This window comes from Seriola dumerili, unplaced genomic scaffold, assembly GCF_002260705.1.
Source record: "Seriola dumerili isolate Sdu_G_001 unplaced genomic scaffold, Sdu_1.0 BDQW01000230.1, whole genome shotgun sequence".
Taxonomy (NCBI): Eukaryota; Metazoa; Chordata; class Actinopteri; order Carangiformes; family Carangidae; genus Seriola; species Seriola dumerili.
In genome coordinates, this window is record NW_019174485.1 from 4,546,637 (window position 1) to 4,565,099 (window position 18,463).

Consider the following 18,463-nt stretch of genomic DNA (forward strand, 5'->3'; position numbering starts at 1 on the left):
TCCCATTTTTTCATTTACTTTCCTCTCCTCCCTCCATCCCTCCATCTCTTGGCTTTATTGCAGGGGAACAGTATAGTGACCATATGCTCCCTGAGTATTTACGTTGACTCACTATTGTTTTTAGAGTGGGACTGGCCCCTTGCCCTGTGTGTCCATCCCCAGTTTTTATTGGGATGCCTTTATAACAAAATCAAACTGCACTGATGCCCCATAAACCCAATTTGTGCTTTCTGCTTTCCCCAGAGAAATGATATCTGCAAACACAGGGAAAAGAAAGATAAAGGGGGAAGGAGGGGTGAGTAGAGGTTAAGCAGAATGACTAACAATTAGCTTCGGCATTCTGCTACTATTTTGTGACGGGTAGAATATAACTAGAATGAATTACACTCACTAGTCCGTGGATGGGTCAAATGACTGGAGCACCTGGTGTGGGTGTAGTTTGGCCACATCGTACAATGCATTGGGGAGATGAATGAACAATGCTCTTACCTTGTTCATTCCCTGCACAACAAATAACTTGGTCAAGCTGTGCAGATAGAAATAAAAATTAAAAGCTCAATTGGGAATTACAAAGTAACAATACCTAGAATAGAAAGAAATGAAAAAGTAGTAATTTTACGTGAAAATATGTCCACCAGAGAAGCTGTTAGTCCTGGCAGCTTGGGATGCGCCAGGAACATGCATGCATGCATGCATGCAACACACTACCAATGACAGGCACACAGAGAGGGTCAGTAAAGAGATTGCCAGCAAAACCTTTATGATTTTTTTTAACCAATGTAGCGGCCCACCACCGGGATTTGTTATAGCATACGTAGTGACCATTCCAATTGTGGCTGTTACTTAGGATGGGATGCTCATCAGCTGCACTTCATTCAAAGGATTTTAACCAACATTATATTAAGGTTTCTAACCGAACCATCCCAAATTACCTGATGCTAAGGCCTGGCAAGGGGGTCAATGTAGGCCCGATGGCGACACTGGCGGAAACCCTGATGTGATCTTAACTCAGAGACATAAATGTTTTTCAAATTTAGTTTTATGGTCATAATTGAGTTCTGTTGTAATGTGATGTTCTCACTGTGAGAATTCAATGCCACCATGAACATCTAGTGCATATTCATTTTATCATATTCACATTTTATTTCAGCTTCAAAATTAGACTTATATCTCCTAACTGGCATTTAAACTGTCTGGAAAAGTTTAAAAGTTAACTTGATAAAACTCGCAAACACCCTAAACCAACAAACACAAAAGACTTCGATGGGAACCCTAGGGAAAGGAAATGACAGAAGATTTAAAATGTCACACCATGTGCCTGGGAGGTTTAGAGAGAAGCTGTAATCTGTAAGCAAAAAAAAAAAGACAAATCTTTAGATATTCTATAAGCATCATGGAGAGAGACAACCGCTGGCACTAATGGGGGGGAAAGATATAAAATAAAATAACATCGCCGGAGGATGACGGACGGGAAGACACGTGGACAAAGGCAAAGGAAATATGCATTTTTTCAAATAATTGTTATTAGGCAGATAAGCTGACAAATCCTCCCTCACCAACACCCTCCACTGACAAGTCACGGTATTTCTGGGAATCGTAGATTATGGGCTGACAAATGTCGGAGCTTGCAAAATGAAAGCATGTTGGCTTGATTTAATAGAGGTGAGAGATGAAAACAATAACACTGACAGACAAAGTGACTCACACAGATATGCTATGAAAATGTGTGGTGGTATATGTTTTTACATCTCACCCTATTAACTACTCACAGGATTTCACTTATTGCCTCCAATGTTGTGTGTGCGTGTGTGTGGGTGGGTGGTGTGCTAGAAAACAAGCAAACTGCACCAAGACACATGTTAGCAATATGGTTGTTAGGAAAGCTGAACTGTTGCTTATTGTGTCCCTCTGCTCACTTGTTCATGCTCTCTGTCATCTTCACGTCCCCTCTCTCTATTGTCCGTTTTGTTTTTTCCATACATTTTCCTCTCTTCTCCTGTATTTACTCTCCCATTAATCAAATCCTGAGGTCCTCCTCCAGCTTCATAAACCTCTCGGTCACCTTCTTCTCCCATTTCTCATTTAATCCTTCCCTTCTGTTCCTTTAAAAAAAAATTATAGAAATGAAATAAAAAAGAACATCCAATTTCTGAGTAACTTTGCTTTTTTTCTCTTTCCTCCTTGTTTGTTCTGCCCTCCTGAGCTTCCTTCATGCATGTGTGAAAGTTTTAAGTATTTTTGCTTCAACTCAACACAAAGTCTCCAACTCATCATAAGGACACCATGATTACCAGAAATTGACTTGCAAGTTTTTGTTGGTTTTACAAAAGGGCTGTGTGTGGTGTGTGTGTGTGTGTGTTGGTATGATGTGTAGTCCGGTGGTGGGTGCATGGTGGGGGTGGGTGGGGGTGTGTGTGAGAGAGAGAGAGAGGGTGAGGGATGAGTCTTTGTTCCATGTTATACGAAGCCAATTTCCTGTAATCCCCCTTTCAATGGGAGAATTGGAGGAAAGTGTATAGCAGCCTGATGGCCAAAACTGAGACCCATTCACTTACAATAGACCTCTGTTTAGTCCGCTCAGAGCAAAGGATTGTGGACTGAACAAACACTTTGAGCTTTTCATGTGGAGGGTTCCCAGATCAAACCCATGGCTGGCTGGGGAAATCTAGACTACAACTACAAACTACAAGGCACTTTAAGGTATTGGGGGTTTGTCAGCTTTTAAAATACTCAATTGACTCATTGTTTGATTAAATGACTCAGCTGACTGACAGACAAACTAACTAATCACCCGACTGCCTGCTTAATTCACAAACTGAATCTTTGAATGACTGACTTCAGCTTATCGATTTACTATTTAGCTGATTTGCTAACCAAATAAATAATTAACTGGCTGAGTGGCTGACCATTTTTCTGACAGCTTTTGGGCCGGCTGGCCTGCTGGCAGAGTGACTCTATGCTTGAATAACTGCTTGGCTGATAAACTAACCGTCTTCTCTGATGCCCCTCCATAACCTCTTGCTGTGTGGTCATTAGTGCATGAGTCAGTTCTGCCTTACACTCCATGTGTCATCCTTTTATTTTTTGTCCCTTCATCATTTCCTTTCCTCACGCTTCTTTTATCTCAACTCTATATCAGTTTCTATTTTCTCTTTTCCTCAGCTTGGAGTGCTTTTTCTTTTCCAGTTGTTGGTCTCTTCATAACTCTTCCTCTACTAGTGAAAATATAATTTTTTTATTTTAAAGTCAATTTTATTGTATTTTTTTAGCCACAATTTCCGGTTCTCATCTACAGTGACTTTGTATTGCAAGAAAGGTGAAAACAACAGGGAGTTGCTCAAAAGAAGATAACCGGAAAAGAAAAAAAGGAAAAAAGACAATCGGAAATTATGTGGAAAAGTGGGTATAATGAATAAAACAGAATGAGAGCAAAAGAGTAAATGGGGAACTATAGAGAAATTTAGACCTCAGTTCAGTGCTACCAATACAGTCTGCTGCCTATAGTGTGTGTGTGTGTGTGTGTGTGTGTGTGTGTGTGTGTGTGAGAGAGAGAGAGAGAGAGAGAGAGAGTGAGAGAGGTCATGACATTCATAGAGTGAGTAACAGAAAATCAGACGGATAAAGCAGGATATCTACAGACCATTTGTGCATCTTACTCACTCACTCACTCACTCACACACACACGTGCACAAATACACATGGTAGATGTGATTCATTTTAGTGCCCTCTGTGCTCAGTGGGGTGGAAATAAATGTTTTTAATGGTCCCGGGCTGTTTGGAGTGCTTATGTATTGTTCGTGTTTGTGTATGTGGATCAGGTAAAGTAGGGAGTTATAACACTGATGTGTGGGAGTCACTTGAAGGTCTAGCATAAGATATGTAAATAGCTCTGTGTAGGGAAAGGTTCATTAAAAGTGTTTCTAACTACTTTGTAGTTTACAGGCATCATTTTGTCTTAATACGTACAACAGGCATTACTGTGAGCTCGCAGACGATGGCCATATTTACCTCAACTAAAGAGCGAACCAAGTCTATTATTGTTAGTGGCATGTATTTTATATCTTGTTCTCTTTGTTTTTGTAAAGGCAAATTTTAGTACGTTTCCCTGTTTTCTTGCCTGCTTTTACAGTATATGCTATTAATTTGCTGTCGATGGTGTTTGCTGGTAATGCAAACTTCCCTAATGTTTACTTGTTGTAATGCTAAACTCTGATGTATCTGATATAAATGTACATAGCATCCACAGCGGCATTACAACAATGTACTCATTCAGTACTCCTATTTCTGAGATTCTGTCTTTAACAATAATACTATTCAAACTCATTAATCAGTCCCATTTGTTTGTACTTTGCCATTCTTTTTCTCAATATGGTATTGATCACATTCGCCAACATGTTTCAAATGAAAAACCTACCAGTGCTTTATTTTTTAAATTCATTACCAGCCACCATAGTGCCGTGAGTTCTGTCCTTTGACTGCACAAGTGGATTCTTGTTAATTGGGAGACAGGGTGAGTTTGAGATGTGCTTTTTTATCATTATCATGGTAAAAAATTTTAGTTGGAATGAGTGTTTTTGATTTTGACACCAGCTTCTGGTAAATAATGTATTAATAGCTGTCATCATACTCTACAATAGAATTATCATATCACTTAATAAGGTGATAAATGTATACTGTCACACAGAGTTAACACAAGATATAGAAATTACACCCAACCAGTCCTAGGAGACCCCTGGTAGTGGGCAATTTTAATCCCAAATTTATATGGATGATGGCCTGTATAGTTGCTAGTTTTCAGTTCTTGAATTGGTAGGACAGTTCATTTTAAGACCTCCCAAGCAGGAGCTTATGCTTCAAAACATGCCCTATATTATAGCAAATATTCTCTCTTGCCAGCTGCCCTCCATTGTTTTTCAGCACCTTTATCATCACTTACACTTCCCTCACAAGTAGTACTTTGGTGTATTTTCAGCACTGTGTGTGTGTGTGTGTGTGTGTGTGTGTGTGTGTGTGTGTGTGTGTGTGTGCGCTTGCGCGCGCCTGAAAAACATGAGTAAGGCAGTGCATCATTACAGCATGATTGGCATCCAGGACTGACAGCTATCCTTTTGGGGCTGAATGCACATGGGCAAAAACTTGGTAGATAAATTCAAGGCAAAAAAGAAAAGGTGCACAGAAAGCACTTTGTACCTCCTCTGGATGTGCAATCCCATTTGTGTGTGTTTGTGGTGGTGTGGTGTACTCCTTTTGTGCAGTGTTTCTTAGTGAACCTCCCTCATTATACATGGCTTGTTGGTGAAGGAGTGTGTTTTGTCGGAGTTGAACAAGCAATACAGCAGAAACACGTGTCGTACTGTCTTTCCTTCTCTGTCTCACTCTCTTTTTTCTTATCCTCTTCCACTTTTGTTCTTTGTTTACTAGAAAGATTTAGTCTACAGCTCTGCTCTGTCTGCAGCCAAGCATATGAGCTTGTGTGTGTGTGTGTGTGTGTGTGTGTGTGTGTGTGTGTGTGTGTGTGTGTGTGTGTGTGTGCGTGTGCGTGTGCGTGAGACAGAGAGACAGAGAGAGAGAGATTTTGGAGTGAGGTGCAGTGCTAAATTATTTAGCTACTGTCTATTTGATCCAATACTAGTGGACTACTGGGTAGAGAGAGGGATTGAGAGGGAGAGATGGAAAGTTACTGTACATAGACTAGCTTGAGACACTCAGACCATCATGCGTTATCCTTTAAGACTGGTTCAAATTACAGACTGAAAATTCATTTTTGAAGCGCATCCCTCCTGTCTGCTGCCCTTCGGCTCTGTATTAAATGCCTCCCCCCCTGCACAAGCGAGACTTGCATGCACATGTTGGGTAGCAGCTGTGAGCGAGAGGCACGCAGAATGTTGTGCCCTAGTTGACAATGTCAGCACACTCAGCTGGCTCAGTTGGCAAGACATTTTAATAATATATTTATATATTTTGATCGACGCACACAATCTTGTGTCACAAGACCTCCCAAAACCTTAACCCACAGCCACCACTGGAGGTGCAGGCTGAGGAGCTCTCAAACTCATTTTTCATTTCACAATCAACACTACAACACATGTAAATCACAAAAGTATTCTATTTGAAGTTGGCACGAGCTGTATATTTTGGATATTTTACACATTACACCTATTTTGTTCTCTTATAACTGAGTCTGTCACGTGACTATTTTGGTCCAATGATCGAGTGATCTTGCCTGCAGTAAAAATTAGGCTAGTTTAATTAGCTCAAGATGGATAATGCGGAGCCCCTGGACACATTCAAGTCAGCAGATTTGGAAGATTTTAGACCCCCTCACCCCAATAAAACACCAAAACCAAAAATAAACAAGGCTGAACTGGACTGTGGATTTGTAAAGTCGTTACTCCCCTAAATCATATATGTTGATATATTAGTACACAGTGCACCAGTGTACTACTCTTGCCTACTTCCATTTATTCTCTTTCAACTGGAATGTAATCCTTTTTGCCTTGTCCAACATCACACCAAGGTTAACTGTATTACTACTAGTAGAATGAGAATGAGTATAATGATTTTATGAGTTGAAAGTGTGAAATGAATAGCAGACAACAACACTCTTTGGGTCATAAACATAAACAACATGTTCTCTACCCTGAGTTATTTATTCCTATTTAGAACATGGTAGTTGCTTTAAAGTAATGGGCAAGAAAAGAGAAGAGAGAAAAATATATTTATCAGTGTTTCTGTATATACTAAAGATGCAGAGATGGTGGACAAAAGTCTTTAATGAAAAATGTATGACAAACCCTCAACACAAATTTAGCATAGTCTAGTTCACAAAAAAAAAAGAGTTTTATGCTGTAAATTGAAATATACTTTCCGGACAGATTTTTTTGCTGTACAGTTTGATCAGCAGTGTTTGGGGAAACAAGTGTTTCATCAGCAGTCTTGTGTTTCATCAGCCATCAGTTCAGAGCTCAAGTTTGGCAAAGGAGATGCTAGTAGAGAGCAAGCAGTGTCCTGCTGAGAACTTACACATCATATAGTAGATTTACAGACACACACACAGTACAAGGACACTTGTGCACATGCATACACAGTCAGCCACATCAAATCATTACGTACCCCACTGCATAACTTTGCCAGAATAAGCATTTCAGCTTTAGAAACCTTGCAAAGGCACTAGCTGATGTGTTTGTGTACACATGTATGCTGTGTGTTGTTTGCCTTAAGCGTTGTGTTCTGACGCTAACTCTGTTGTGACCTTTTGGCTAAGCCGGACTGGATTTAATCAACGGCAGACTCCTACAATTCACACACAAAAACAACCGAGAACTATGGCTTTTCTGTGCATACGCACACACCTAGACTACCAAGTTAGGACTCCTTTTCTGTAAATAATGGTTAGGTTTGTTGTATTCCAGATTTTTTGCATCCCATTAGTCAATACAGGCCAGGAGTCAAGCCTATTAAAATTTACATCCAGGAACACCTTTCCCTGTATCAGCCTTGGACTCTGAAAGCAGCCAGTATTTACTGCAAGATACCTCCTGGTCATGTAGTAGTTGGAATATTATAGAATATAAGAGACATTGCTTGAATAAGAAGAATAAGAAGAAGTCAAGGATTTTGATATATTCTGTGGGAAATCTTTCTTGGGACTGTACAAATAGATCATGTTATATGAGGATACTAGAATGTCTTTGCAACTTCTCTATGCTGTCACTTGACTGTACATGCTTTTCCCCCATGACAGGAAAGTTTTTGACATTTTAAAGAATTAAAATGCCTTTATTTATTCTGTCTAGCTTTGTTGGACTCACAGGAATTACTTTTTCTGTTTGAGTCTGAAAATCCTAACGGGAAGCATTGTCCTCTCTGCCCTTTCACTGTCTGTTTGTTCAGAACCTGCTGTCAGAGAAGGTTGACCAGATGATGGAGTGGTCCTCTCGGCGTTCGGTCGTCCGGATGAACGGTGACAAGTTCCGTCGCTTTGTCAAGGCCCCACCCAGGAACTACTCTGTCATCGTCATGTTCACTGCCCTGCAGCCTCAAAGGCAGTGTTCTGTCTGCAGGTATACACACACACACACACACACACACACACACACACACACACACACACACACACACAAGGCTAAGGCACCTTCTTTAACGTGGCATACCTCCTACCATAACAGCCATTTCTCTGTCATTCTTTTGATTGCTTGAGATGACTCTCATGTCCTCCAAGTTTACTCAGTGCACTGACGTTCACCTACAGTGAAAAAATCTTTGAACTCTCAAGTCACACACACACACACACACACACACACACACACACACACACACACACACGCACACAAGCACAAATGTCCTAGAGCTCATCTGATATTTCACATACCCTGCTTGCATGCACATATATAGACTTGCACACCTTGGGAAACACAGAAAACAGTATTATATAATACAAACCTGTGAGTCACGTTGATATTTGGATCAAAGGGACTCCAGCCAACCATACTACTAAAGGCGAAAGAATAAGTTCCACAGAACAAGGCCAACAAGACCTGCTTACCCACTTGCATGGTCAAAGCATTTAATACATTGATGAGATTTTCCAAAAATCCCAGCAGCAAGCTTTAAATTGGATTTTTATTAACAAAACTAGGCTTGCATCATGTTTGCAGCAGAATCAACTGCAACATGGCAAGGTCAAACACTACCTCAAAATGCTGATACAAGATTAGAAGTTTGATTTTAATTTCTAGTTCCGAATATAAATGAATCCCCATCTGAGTCAAATGATTTTAACTGCATGTCAATCCCAGTGTTTCAGCACCATGGACAGCTGTGCACACAACACTGGTACACTGGACTCTGGAGCTGTCCGTGGTCCTTAAAGTTACTTTGTAGTCAGTGAAGCCATTAGAACCAGTGTTGGGTGTGGTGTTTTTCTAGCATCATCATGTCTCAGATGCCAGATGAGCACATTTACAACACTGTGTTCTGTCCTCTCATTATGAAACCAACTGGAGATAAGAGACAGACTACTGGAAATGCAGCATGAGGAGCTGAAATAAACAGTATAAGACTAAATGCAAAATTGGCTGCACTCATATACCGTAAATCTCGGACTATTGAGCGCACCTGAATATAAGCCACACCAGCTAAATTTTACAAGAAAATAAATTTTGTACATATATAGGCCGCACTTCACTATAAGCCGCAGGTTTTCATGTTGTAACATGAGATATTTACGTACACAGAAATACATTACACGGAAGATTTTTTTTAAAGATTTAATTCAAGACGTGCTTTTTTTCAAACTGCCTGTACGGCACCAACACGGCCGGCTTCTGCCGTCTTTTTACATTGACTCAGTTCTTCCCACTGCCACCTCCAAAGTCTCACCATCGATTCATTGATATCAAGCTTACGTGCAGTAGCTCTATTTCCCTCTTTGACGGCCAAATCGATTGCCTTTAACTTAAAAGCCGCATCATATGCATTTCTCCGTGTGTTTTCCATTTCCAGTTCAAAATCAAAATCAAAACTACCGTGTCTTCTTCGGTGCATAATCTTTCCCCACATGTCTGTCTCACTTTTGCGCTTCCCGTTAGAGCGCCCCCTGGAGGCCTTTGGCCAGTAAAAATCTATAATTTAGCCGCATCGTTGTATAGGCCGCAGGGTTCAAAGCGTGTGAAAAAAGTAGCGGCTTATAGTCCGAAATTTACGGTATTTATTGTAGACATTGTGTTTTAACATTTTGATAATCGTCCACTACAGTCTATGGCATCAAATGATGAAAAGGGACAGAAGCTACCATTTGGATTGCATACAGCGTGCACACAGAGGACCCAACTTTATTATTTTTGAATGTTTTTCACAGGGTCATGTGAATTGCAGTCAGTCCTGCTCTTTCTCTGGTAGAATTAGATTTGGTTTTTATCATTCATGCTTGCTTTGATTGTTTTTCATTTCATTTTTACTGTTGATTTCCCTTTTGCATTCATATTTGCATCTCTGTCAGGCGCTTTTGAATGGGAAATTTGCAACCAAAGATGGTAGCTGCTCTGATGTTCAGGAATTACTGATTTCCCTACAAATCACTGTGTCTCTTTCTGAAAAGTGTTATTATTTGGTAAACCTTGGTTCGAGTTGTTCAGACCCATATCAAGAAATAAACAAACGTGGAAACTAGGCTTGTCACTCTTTGTTGAGTTATGGAATATTAAATTTCAAGTTACTTAATACACATTCACCACACTGGAATGCATGTTATACAGTATGTTTGACCCATGTCCTGGTGTCCAAGTGGAAGTCTAGCTGGTTGATGAAATCAGTACTGACCTTCTCCATCCTGACCTGGCCTGTTACTCTAATCAGCCACTCTTGTATTTCATCAGTCACTTGATTATATAACTTATTCATCACTCATGTCAACACCCATCAGCTACCTCTCCTTTTCTCTGTGTGTGTGTGTGTGTGTGTGTGTGTGTGTGTGAGTGTGTGTGTGTGTGTCTCCCTCATTTTTCTCTTCATAAAATTGCTTTTTTGTTGAAAACAGGCAGAACTGACACTTACTGTATTATCACAAAAGACAGACAAACTTAGTCTTTTTTATTTCTCTTTTATTCCTGTGCTCTGAAAATTCAAATTCTATTTTTTCTTTATTGGCAGAGGCATAATTAAGCACACAATTGCAAAAGCCGGTTGTACAAGGAGGTTTACAATTATATTCACAAACACTCTCAAATCTTACCACTTGCTATGGGCTAATCTTACTCACTGGATGTAGCCTCTTGGTATGAGCCAGTCATTTGTGCACCTATTTCAGGCGTCATTCGTCTTCCTTTCCACTTCCCTTGCCTGTGACCATTTTCAAATGGAAAATGGCAAGTTCTGATGAAGATCTGAATTGTGCAATTGCACAGTCGACATATGGCTCTGCTGTTTTTTTGTGGCGTTTTCTTTGCGGGGATTAGCCGCTGTAATGACAGTGCTCTCCTCCCCATGTGCGAATGTTTGGCACCATTGCTGCATCCTGGGCTCATCGCCGCCCGAGATGATTGTGGTTTAAAGAAATGCAAACAAGCCAAAGCGTTTTTCCCTAGTGGCAGAATAATAATGGGTGCAGCCAGACTATTCTCCAGTGCTGACACAGCGCTGTGGAGATCATGGCTATGCAGGACTAGCTGTGGGCTGACCCTTGATACATGAAGACACACACACACACACACAGACACACACACTGATTCACTGATCAATCGACTGGTGATTGAAAAAGGCTAGTTTTCAGTCTGGTCGGCTCAGATATGCGATTCTCTGGCGGTCAAATTTACACTCATGCATCACATGATGGTTCGTCATGCACACAACAGCACAGACACAGCTACACACACACACACACACACACACACACACACACACACACACACACACACACACACAACATGCTGTTGATGTGGAAATTATTCATGATGAGTCCAGAAGACACAAAGCTTGCAATTTGGAATACTGGCCAACGTAAGCCATGGAGGAACAACAATGAAAACATTTGAAATGACAAACTCAATCAGACACTTAAAAAACATCAACTCGCAGCATGTTGAATTTCAAGAAACTAGCAAAGGCAAAACAGCTAAAACTAGTCCCGCATCGCTTACCTCACCTGTACATGATGGCGACCTCGCTTAATTGCTGCTGCTATGATACAATAGATTTTTCCTTTAAGAAGTTACAAAATTTTTGTGTAGCTGTCAATTATAGTTCTTAGAAAGAGGATCGGAATCAGCAGGTCAGACTTTTCAAAGAAATCTGAAATCAGAATCGGCCAAGAAAAATGCAATCAGTTTAAACTTGTGAGGCCGAGCATTTTGGTGTGGGTGTCGGACTCCACAGGTGTAGCGGGGCCCCAATTTGTGAACCTCACAAATATAGCAAAACAAGGCCACACACACACACACACACACACACACACATTTTAATCTGTTTATCTCAGAATCAATTTCTCTTCCTCTTAACAAGAAACCAGCCTACTTATTTCTATTAAATCACCAGATGCATTTGTTAATATCAATCTCTCATTCACCATTATTCCTGTCCTTTTACTCCCTTTCTTTACTTCTATCTGCTTCTTCTTCTCTTTGATTGTGTGCCAAACCCCCACCCCCACCCACCTCCTTCCCTGCCGACCGGCGCTTATTAACACAAGCGATAGCATCGAATCATTAGTGAAACAGAGCGACAGAGAGAGTAAGAGATGGATGTTAGATGGTGACCAGAGAGTCTGCGTTAAGAGGACCATCAGGCAGTGAAAAAGATGCCTAATTACTGGGGTCCTCACTCCCACATCACTCTTAAGCTTTGTCCCAGTTTCATACTACATACTAAGTGTTGTTTTCACACAAGAAATGAGACTAATTTAAGTATACTAAAAGATGACAGTTGTCACACTGTATTCATTTTTCAGCTAAGTGTCGATGGTATGGTGATGTTGAAGTATTTTCACAAAATGTATCAAGCGACTGGAAAAAAAATGGCAGATAGTGATGCAACAGTTCAGGCTGAACACTGCACCAAGAACAGAAGTAGAAGAAAAGTTTTCTGCTGGATGAAACTTGGAAAAATACCTCTTCGTTTAGTTGAATGATAACTACCGTATCCAGTGGGGTCCAAAAGTCTGAGACCAATATACTTGTATTTCTTCTTTGGTAACTAGGTTACATTTTGCAGGTTTCACTGCAGTTTTTGACTTATATGATTCAGTGTTATTGTTTCTCAGTAACTGCTAACAAGAAAATTTGAGTTTAGCATGACTTGACACACACACACACACACACACACACACACACACACACACACACACACACACACAGTATAAGCAGTTACACATGTACACTTACACATACATGTTGTTATGGTATAAAAGTTTAGAAAAAACTTAATAATAGTGGCTACATGATCAAAGGTGAGAACAACACGTATTGCCTGACAACAGTATGTAACTTTATTTTCTAATGTGTATCAGTTAAAATATGCTAATCATATCTTACTGTGGAGAGGTAATGTCTGTGCCCCACACTCATTGAACAGCCTGGCAGCAGTGAAAAAATATTTCCTTCTAAAGTTTTTAAGCAAGCTCCACCCTTCTAATCAGTCAGAGAAAGCTAAAGTCAGGGGTGGGAGCTCAGAGGTGTCAATCAATGCATTAACGCACTTCTGGTATGGCTGACTCATAGGCTATCAAGCTCCCATTTCCTGCATTAGCTGAGACAGCGATTATGACGAGGATTTAGGAGAAGGGCTGGGCAGAGTGCAACAGAGCAGGGAGAGGGAAGGGTGGGAGGAGGAGAGTAGCTTGATTTCGAATCTCATGCTAGCACTAGGCTGATTTCCAAAACTTGCATATTGCAGCTTTAAGCACAAGCTTCAGTCACACACATGACAATTTTCACTCCCACATCCAGCACATTTAGTACTTAGTAAATAAACACCTTGTCATAGAGATGATAGTAACACATAACACATATATAATATATAATATAACTATTATATTATTTACAAAATAACATAAAGAAGACAAAGGAAAAAAAGTAGCAAATATACAGTATAAGAGATAAAGACAGAAGACAGGTCACATCAATATATACTGTAAATATATAATTGATATAATGAATGTCACAATAAAAGACTGAATTAATGTTTTGAGTTCACAGTGGTCTGTAGCATTTTCATTTTCGCACTTGACCATAAAAAAATATATAGTTAAAAGACCTTTAGTCATTTTTAATTAATTCATATGCCTACCTTGTTTTGCTGGTTAATTTATGTTGCCTGGGTGAGATAGGTTAAGAGAAAACTTTGTACACATTGTCTTTTCCCTTTCCACACAAACCTGATGCTCAAATGTATTCAGGATTCAAGTACTGTAGTTAACACCGGTCAGGTTTGTTGTACACACACAGAAATGAGCAAAACTGAAAAGTAGCTTTGATGGATAAAGGTGAGTGCTTTTCTTGTGACTTGTAAAGCAAGCAGCAAGAATTTATGTTTATCATTTGTTTAATAGTCAAAGTTTTACAAGTTAAAATATTCTTTATGGTGAATAAGCAGATATTGTTACACTAAAATAAATAAATACATATACCACGAAATGTCATATGAGGAATATAGTACAAGCCATCAATTAAAAGTGGTTTAACATTCACAAAACACAATGTTTTAACTTCATTATTTTGCTTAATTATTGAATAAAAAAACTTAACCCCATCAGTAAAATATTCTTTTATCATTAGGACAGTTGTCAGGAAGCTAAATAAACAACAAATGAATAAATATCAGTACAGTAAAAAGCCAGATCTCAGTGTCACCTAGACAATTCCAGCAGAGTGGTGTTCACAGAAAGAGACGAGCACCACTGTAATCCCTGACAGTCTGCTGGCCTGAGTTTCAACTTCATCTCTGCTGACTTTTTTAAACTGTAGACACTTCAAAGGACCCATCCTAACATTAGTTGCGAAGATAACAATGTAACACCACTGCACATAACAGATCCTGACAGACGATTTCCCACTAATTAAAGCAACACAAAAGGCAGTTGACATAAGACACAATGTCAAATTGAAGTAGAGCATCATACGGGCCTAACTAAAGTCAGAAACAAGAGAGAGAGAGAGAAAGGGAGAAAAACAGAGGGACTGCTTCTTGGCATTTAACTTTTTATCTTGTCATACAGGAGGACAAGACTGATCTGACCAAGGCTGGTTAAAATAACTTCTTCATTAAGTGTAATTTGAAGTAAATAGAAATAAAGTGACAAATGAAAGAGATTACACGTCATAAGACATCACCATGGATCTAGATTACAGTTTCTTTTTCTCCCTCCATTGTTCTTCTCTCTTTCTCCTTCTCAGTTGTGGATTTTCTGGTGATATTGTCCTCCATTTTCATACACCTTCTGTCTCTTCATGAATAAATGCATTCATTTCATCCTTTGTGAAGTGCCTGTGCCCATGGCTTCTCAGAATCAAAATAACTCATCCTGTAAGACAAAGAGCAGCTGAATAAATGAAAAGACAAACAATATAACTGAGTACTTTTAAAACATAATTGACAACACTGTAAACAAGACATCTAGGGTACTTGGTCTATTTTGGCTGCCACAATATTGGTTCCATTCTGATGACAATACTAGATTTGCAAAAGATGATACAAAGAGTAATTGGTGTTTGTGAATAAGGAATGTTTAATAACCTTTTTCATTGCAATTATGTCCCTAGTATAAGTTTTAGTTTTAAGTGAAGTTTTTACTGCAAATTAAACATTTCTTTATACGACATGTCTGCCTTTTTTTTTTTTTTTTTTTTTTTTTTTTTTTTTTTAGGCTTTTAACTTTATTTTCACAAAACTTGAGAATCCACATTTTTTCAGCACTGTCTTTTCAGGTATGAAGATGTTCAGTGTGGTCTGGTGAAAAAACACCAGTTTGAATCAGAATGTTTTCCAAGAATTGAAAAGCCTGTTAAAACACTTCAGTACTAGTTTAAGGTCATTGTCGTGCTGGAAAATCAGTCCGCTAGACAATTGTTGTAATATAGGTCTGAAATTATGATTCATTATGTTTTTAGTATATGGTGACACCTGACTTCAGTGATGTCTGCAATCAACCAGGTTTATTTGCTACAGAAGAGATCATCTTGAATAGAGTCCTAATTATTGGCATGGTACTTGAAATGTGTATCTGAGTATTTACCTACATGTAAAAACATGAAATATTTTGTCTTGGCTTTTTTCTTGATATTTGTTTCTGTCTCATTGCCATTTTATAGGCAGGCGAATGAGGAGTACCAAGTTTTGGCAAACTCGTGGCGTTACTCATCTGCATTTTCCAACAAGCTGTTCTTCACGGTAGTGGACTACGATGAGGGAGCTGATGTTTTCCAACAGGTAACCAGTTATTTAGAGTTTTGTCAATCCCATATGTGTTCACCCAAACCTAATGCCATTTGTATACCAACCTGTGACTTGAATGAAACATGCTCACACAGTAGTGTGTAACCCACAGAAAACACCACTAGCACTTGCAGCAACTGCATTGATTGGTTTAAAATCTGTTGGCTTCCGATTTAGTTAATCAAAACTTCCCTTCCACCTTTAGAGAGGTGTTTTTTTTATGTGTCATTAGGATGATTCATTTCACAAAGATAAAAGTACTAGACAAACATATTAAACACAAAAAGCTAATGCTGAACGTGAATGCCGAAGGTAATTTGCTCCCTAAATTAATAGCTGCTTGTGTAGTAAAACTGCCTTTTTTTAAAAAAGAAAACTCCAGGGGTTGTCGGGCAGAGATTCTGGGGTAATATCAATCAACTGCAAATATGCCTTTTCTTTCTCCTCATCAGTCCCCATTCTCCTTTCCACTGTGGTCAGCCATTGTTAGACACAGCGCTTCTGCTGTTCCTTCCTCTCCATCATATTCACGGCCAACTTTTTCTTCTCGTCCTATCAAACCCTGTTATCTTCAGCATCTCTTCTCCTTTCTAAGTTTCATTCTCTCCTCTTTCCCTTATTCCCTCACTTCTACCCCCTAGCTGATAGTAAGGAGCTGCCTCAGAGCTTCAGCGGTAGTCCATCAAACAACCTCACAGAAAACCTTTGAGAAAAAGGCAAAAAGTACGCCAATAAAAAGTCACACACATACACACAGGTATTTATATGCATTGAACACAGTGCAATTCCTGGACACACACACACACACACACACACACAGACAAACACAACGCACATATTGATATGGACAAACAAGGAAGCATACAAGCACAAAGCTAATTAAATGCTGATAAACACATGCAATCAACACACATTACACACTCCATTCTGAAGCAGAGGCACTGGTGAGTCACCTGTGTCAGGTAGGTAGCTGTTTTCATTCCAGTCACGCAAGGAAAAGACGCTGACAAGATGTCTTTTGATTTACATTTGAGAAGCAGGAACAAGAGGATTAAAAAAAAACAAAAAAAAACAAAGACTTAAACTGTTAGAATACTTTCAGATTCATTTTCTGGTTTTCTACTTCGGCTGTGTTCAGGCTTAATGCCAAGCAACTTTCAAAGCTCTGACACATAAAGTGTCAATGGAAAGATGCAAGTGAACTTCAGTAATTGTAGGTTTTTTGTCTGGGAAATGTGAACTGATTCAAAGATGCATTTGTCAGTGACTGGTTTCATCATAAACATAAGGCTCACCAGTCTGTCTGTAATCCTTGTTTTGCACTTCTACTGTGCCATAAACAAGGGCTGTAGATTATTCTCTTATTAATTGTGTTCAGCTGTAGATGTGATCCACTGTGATGAAATGGATGGATGACTGAAATAAAAACAGGCTAATTATTGCTAATGCTAAAGCTTATTCCTTCAAATAGTGTCAATTTTTTACCTACTTTTGATCCAATGACATGCTTCTAAGTGTAGAAGCACACATGCCATTAATGGTCTACCATAGGTTTTGACTGAGAGGTAACAGTTATCACTTCATCATGATGGTCTAAGACTTTTGGACCCCTCTGTACATAAATTTGAGTTGCGTTCAACCAGTGAAACCAAAATGGAGACAATTAGTGTGCTCCCCAACAAACTGGAAACAAACAAACAAAAAGCTTTTGAAAAATCTAAGTATAAGTATTATTCGCTTTAAAGACATTTTTGTCACTAGAAAACTTCCTCTCTGTTTTTCTCTAGTGTGGCTGAGTAGTGCTGAGTAGGTTAAAAACTCTTGAACACAGGCAGTACCAGAAACAGGACACTTTCTTCAAGCAGCTTTACCCAAATACAGAAAAAGATACAAAATACAGAGGTAAATTCCCTGTTGTCCTTTGTTATACTACACTTTATACTCTTAGAACTTTAAATAGCTATCCTCAGTTAAAAATAGTCTGGTATTTAATATTTAAGTGTCTTTAATATTTCTTACTCTTTTTCCTCCAGTACTTCAATTGTTCCTTCTTACTCTTTGGGTTTCTTGCAACTTCTTTCGAATATTTCCTCAAAGCTGTTTCATTTTCATGACTCTATCCTCATCCATTCTTGTCGTGACAAAAAAGGCTGTTGAAGTTTGTGTTCATGGGTATTTTTGCATATGTTGTATGTATACACATTCTTACATGTGTGTGTATACATGAATGCATGCACACATGCCTCTAACACATTAATCCCCTTATTATCACTTAAAAGTTGGTGGATAGAAAAATAACCTACAACTCTCCTCTCCACTCATTATTTCTATGCGTTCCTCATTTCCTTCCTTTTCTCCTCCTCTCCATGTTTCTCCAGGTGCCTTGGGGAAAACAGGAGAGAGTAAACCAGTTGACTTTATTGTTGCTGATAATTGTAGGGAGTCCTGGGATTTGGAGTTAAATAGGTGTGAAACATAAGGGGGAGGGTGCGGATTTAGAGAAAGAAGATAATCAACATCTTTTGAAATTCCTACTATA

The 18,463-nt window shown here is 39.2% G+C and overlaps 1 protein-coding gene across 2 annotated transcripts in view; it reads left to right on the forward strand.

The window, feature by feature from the left end:
* The window catches only part of LOC111229380 (tumor suppressor candidate 3), a 69,173-nt gene that overhangs the window by 17,525 nt on the left and 33,185 nt on the right, over nucleotides 1-18,463 (forward strand). For both annotated transcript variants that reach the window (XM_022755695.1, XM_022755696.1), the window contains exons 2-3: nucleotides 7,894-8,063; nucleotides 15,801-15,918. In XM_022755695.1, coding sequence (XP_022611416.1) covers nucleotides 7,894-8,063; nucleotides 15,801-15,918 — 288 coding nt within the window. The remainder of the gene's footprint in view (nucleotides 1-7,893; nucleotides 8,064-15,800; nucleotides 15,919-18,463) is intronic.